This window comes from Montipora foliosa, chromosome 4 (genome assembly GCF_036669935.1).
Source record: "Montipora foliosa isolate CH-2021 chromosome 4, ASM3666993v2, whole genome shotgun sequence".
NCBI lineage: Eukaryota > Metazoa > Cnidaria > Anthozoa > Scleractinia > Acroporidae > Montipora > Montipora foliosa.
The window spans coordinates 28834893-28839514 of record NC_090872.1 but is presented as its reverse complement, the minus strand read 5'-3'; the positions used below and the strand labels follow the sequence as shown (position 1 = coordinate 28839514).

The 4622-nt window shown below is 38.6% G+C and overlaps 1 protein-coding gene across 1 annotated transcript in view; it reads right to left on the bottom strand.

The window, feature by feature from the left end:
* LOC138000531 (importin-9-like) overlaps positions 1-3790 on the bottom strand; it is a 47296-nt gene extending 43506 nt beyond the window's left edge. Inside the window, exons 1-3 of the mRNA XM_068847016.1 lie at positions 3657-3790; positions 2046-2107; positions 1701-1787 (exon numbers count right to left, since the gene is read on the bottom strand). Of these exons, the coding sequence (XP_068703117.1) occupies positions 1701-1787; positions 2046-2107; positions 3657-3789 (282 nt within the window). The 5' untranslated portion in view covers position 3790. The remainder of the gene's footprint in view (positions 1-1700; positions 1788-2045; positions 2108-3656) is intronic.
* Between the last annotated feature and the right edge of the window lie 832 nt (positions 3791-4622).

Sequence of the window (4622 nt, the reverse complement as noted above, 5' to 3'; positions counted from 1 at the left end):
TCATTTTTCATTCCAAAATAGTCAAGTCAAGTGACATTAGCTGGTTGCTATATACTTACTAAAAGGCGTCAGGAGTTTGTCCCACCCGCACAACAAGCTGGTAAAATTAGAGGCATGGGGTTGTCCGTGAGATGATGTCACAAGCTGTTTTACATTCCAGTTTTGAAACAACGACCATTGTTCAATAATAATAATAATAATAATAATAATAATAATAATAAAAGAAAATATATTTTGAAACAATTTTGCAATGAAAGCTATAACTAGTAAGGTCATCTCAAGAATAAGCCCACTTTAAAATTTGGTTTTATCAAATGTGTTGATAAAGGTTGAATTACCACTGTGAACTATTTGGAAAGCTGACGTTTCGAGGGCTTCATCAGAGCGAATAGAGTAATTGTGGGTGTTGTTGGTTTTTATGTGGGTGTGGAGGAGCTTTCTCATTGGTGGAAATATGGTAACATGAATTTTTGAATAAAGTAATGGAATGAGAGGTGTTCATTGATTCCATGAGGATAGAGGGCACCTAGTTGAAAGATGAACTTTTGTTCCAAATTCTTCCGGCTTTCTGGGTTCCCATGGAACACAAGGATAGGCCAAAAATTGTCATGTTGTGGTGGGAGTGATTAGGAAGATTAAAAGGGAGCGCAACGGGTTTTGATGCATCTGTGTCGTTATTTTCTACATCTCGTAGGTGTTCGCGAAAGCAATCCACCAATCTTCTCCCTGTTTCGCTTATGTAGGTCTTCTTACATGCATGTAAAGTGGTCAGTGATTTTTAACGGATCGATTCGGTCCTGAGATCATAACTATGTTAGAAATAAAAGGACAACTTTGAATCGTGTGAGTGTACATTTGAAAGTTCCCGGTTGGTTATCAGACTTAAATGCACTCCTAACTAGAAAGTTACGTCTGTTTTTGCCACGTTTGAATGACATAAGTGGTGGTAGAGGAAATACATGTTTAGTTTCGGGATCATTGCAGAGAATTTTGAAGTTTTTGAGAATGACATTTCTGACTGCAAGTTTTGTGGATGGTAGGTGAGGGTGAACATGGAATTCTGTTGGTTTCTTTGTTCTGTGACATTTGTAGTGAGGTTTCTTGATCGATTTCTTGGGCACGGTGTTTGCGTGTGGTGAAAGCGGAGTCAGGGTCGCCACATTTTTTGAAAAACTGGACATTTCCTCGCACTTGCTGTTAAAGTCGGGCTCATCACTACAGAGGCAGGGTAGGCGATGGCATTTTTTACATGTTGTGGATGAATGCCTCTCATTCCAATAAATTAATCACAAATTCATGCAACCATATTTCCACCAATGGCAAAGCTCCTCCACACCCGCATAAAAACCAAAAGCACCCAAGATTCCTCTATTAGCTCTGACGAAGGACTAACACTTGAAACGTCAGCTTCCCAAATCGTTCACGATGGTAATTCGACCTTTATCAACACGTTTGATAAAACCAAATTTTCCTGTTTCACTCTCCCACCGATGCAGCACCACAGTTTCTTTAGAACTAGAAATTTGTTATAAGCCCACTTTAGCTTGGATGACTGGTGGTTTTTGTGACATTTTATGTCTCGAAGTTAAAATGACAGATTTTTTTTTTGTAATTGGTGAATAGCATATCTCCATAAAGAAAGAGATTTGAGATAGGAGCACTTTAAATTTACACATGCATTGATGTCAACTGCTACTCACAGCGTCTGTGGTCTCTGGAGGCTGAAATTTCTCTGCATGAATGGTCCAGTGAGCTTCAACATACTGTTTTAGGACTACTGATGCGAGCTACAAATTATCAAAATTATTGCACATCATCAGTCACCTCCTATGGTCTTGTTTTCTTCTTTCACATGGCCATCAGCCGACACTGACATCTGAAAATTAACCTAACTTACTGTATACATTCAGCAACCCCACCACAAACCTCCTCGACAGTTGAATGCTTTTTTATTGTTGTTTGAATTTCTCTGCTCACAAGTGGAAATTATTGAAGGTCATATACGAAAAGGGGTCCCATTCCATGGCCTATACACTCTAACTTACCTGTCTGATAGCAAGAGCTCCTTCTCTGTCTACTGTGAGTTCTGCTAAATGTACACCAAATTCTACAAAAGAGCACACAAAAATCACATCTGTAATCGAATCTGATCGCATTTTATGAAATAATTAGGATAGTACGCGCACTCTCACTGGTCAATAGCTGTGTTTAGATGAGAGTATCAAAACATGGCTGTGACAACACAAATTTTGATTGGTTATATGCCGTAAGACGTACGTTTTGATTGGCTGGTAGGAAATGTGAGCGTGTATCAAGAAAATCTGTTTCAATTAAGAATTTTCCTTCATTTGTTTCCTTCATTTGTCAAACTATCTTTTAGTTTGAGAAATATTTTATAAAAGCAATAGAGGTCTTTTTTCTGTGTTTCCATTAGCCTCATCTAAACACTCCGGGAAGTTGGGAGAATTCGAGACAGTTACGCAAAGCCACGACTGCGTCTCGGGTTTGCATAACTGTCTCGAATTCACAACTCAATCGCCCTCGTGTTTGGATGAGGCTATAGAAACACGGAAAACATCCTGTATTGCTTAAAGTGGTACTACGACCAAAAAATTTCTTTTTTTTCTTTGCATTTCAAAACTATGTTAATAACCCTTTGACATCCAAACCGGCCTAAACCGGCCAGACTTAGAATTTTACTCTGTCTAACGCCAGATGATTTTTCTCGTCAATGGGGAACCCCTAGGAGTCAATGGGTTAACTAAACACTAACTGACCCAAGTTTTAAGTTCTGATTTTAAAAAGACACCTGTTTATTTTAACTGGAATTTTCTTATTTAGTGGTCCGCCATTACTAACTTTAAAATCTTGAGAGAGCTGGGTCGAGGAGAAAATGACGTCGAAGACTCACTAGTTTAAGAATTGACATGCAATGGGTGTGTACACGGCTGAATTAATATGCAGCACAGGAGTTTCTGGCTTTCAGACTTTTAAATCCGTGTTTTGCATATATAATAAATTGCGTTATTTTAAGCTAGTGAGTAAATTACGTCATTTTTTCTAGATCCAACCCTCTGAGGTCCAATAGGTCAGTTTTGAACGTGAGCAATGGCGGACCATGAAATCCAAACTTACACTCATAATGAAGAGCCTTTGGATAAAACTCAAAGCTCAAAATTTTGCCAGTTAGGAGTTAAGCGAACACGCTTTCAAAATCTGAAGAAAAATATAGGAAATGATTTTTTGATCAAAGTACCACTTTAAATAATCGTCAACAATTAACAACAAAAACTAATATAAAAAACAGTAGGACAAAAGCTTACAGCTCATTGATGAAGTTATGCAGACTTGTACACGTACTGTAGTAATAGCAAGTTCAAGTTGTTTAAATGTCTTCACGATCAGGTACACGTACAAGAAATAAACGAAACAACGCGCTAACGGGTTTAATACCAAGATGAGCAGAGCAAACAAATCATCATCTCCGAAAAACTGTCGCATTATCCCTAAAAACGCAGCTGAAGCTGAGAAATCAGGATACATAGTGTTGATTTTATGAAATCGCGACACTTCGGACGTTTCATTGCCTGCAAACGTCGTGACAAACTGTGTGAAGTGTTTCGCGCTGCAATAGTTAAAAAAAAAAAAATTCTTACCTTCTGTGACCTCTAAAACCTTGAGCTGTTCTTCTGCCATCTGTCGAACCTGTTGATCGGGTGATAGAATAGCTGTCAGACTTTCCACGAGGGCCTGTTTCAGTGAACGATTTCTATCGTCAGGGGCAGCCATGTTGAAATGAACAAGAATCAGCTTCGCGCATGCGAAATTCTTGGCGCGAAAAGTTTTGAATGATTCTGGCACATTCTCGTCACCAGAGCCTCGGATCGAGTTACCGTGAACTTCAAGTACACGTAAACTTCGGAAAATGGCGAGAGATTACCGGAAAGATAAATCTGTAATATAACTTGAAGTTGTTTGTTGTAAAACCTCATTATTAATGTTACTAAATTTACCCTATTAGCAGGTTATCAGGATACGGGATTATTTATTTATTCATTCATTTATTTATTTATTTATTGAAGGAGACTTCAACAGTTTTACTTGCTTCCTTAACTCCATAAATAAAAAAAAGGACACCAGACCGGTTTTAAGAACAAGGGGTGTTTACTGCAGGCGCTCTTTCCCCTCTCTTCCCAGTCCCCCCTCCCGTTTTCCCTCCCTCCCTCCCATTTTAACGCCTGCCACGCAGACTGACAATCAATAAAATTGGTGAAAATTTTTCAAACCTTCGGTAAACGATAGTCAGCGGTTTTGCCAATTCTCAGAACGTGTTACATGTAACGACAAATAGTTTTTGAGAAGTTTCAGAGTCAATATCTCTTTCCGAATAAAGATCTTAAAATAATTCCTTAGTATTGCATTGCGCATCCCTACTGCGCACGATTTCCGCGTCATTAGCGAGCGCAAATGAGCATGTGCGCGTACAAAACCTTAGGGATTTCTCTCAAACTAAACCCGATAGCGAAATAAATGCTCCTTTTCTCTCAAACGAGCACAGTGACCCCCGATTTTTTTTCAGGTATTTGCTAAGAACAGTTTAATAAAGAACATAATTGAAGAAT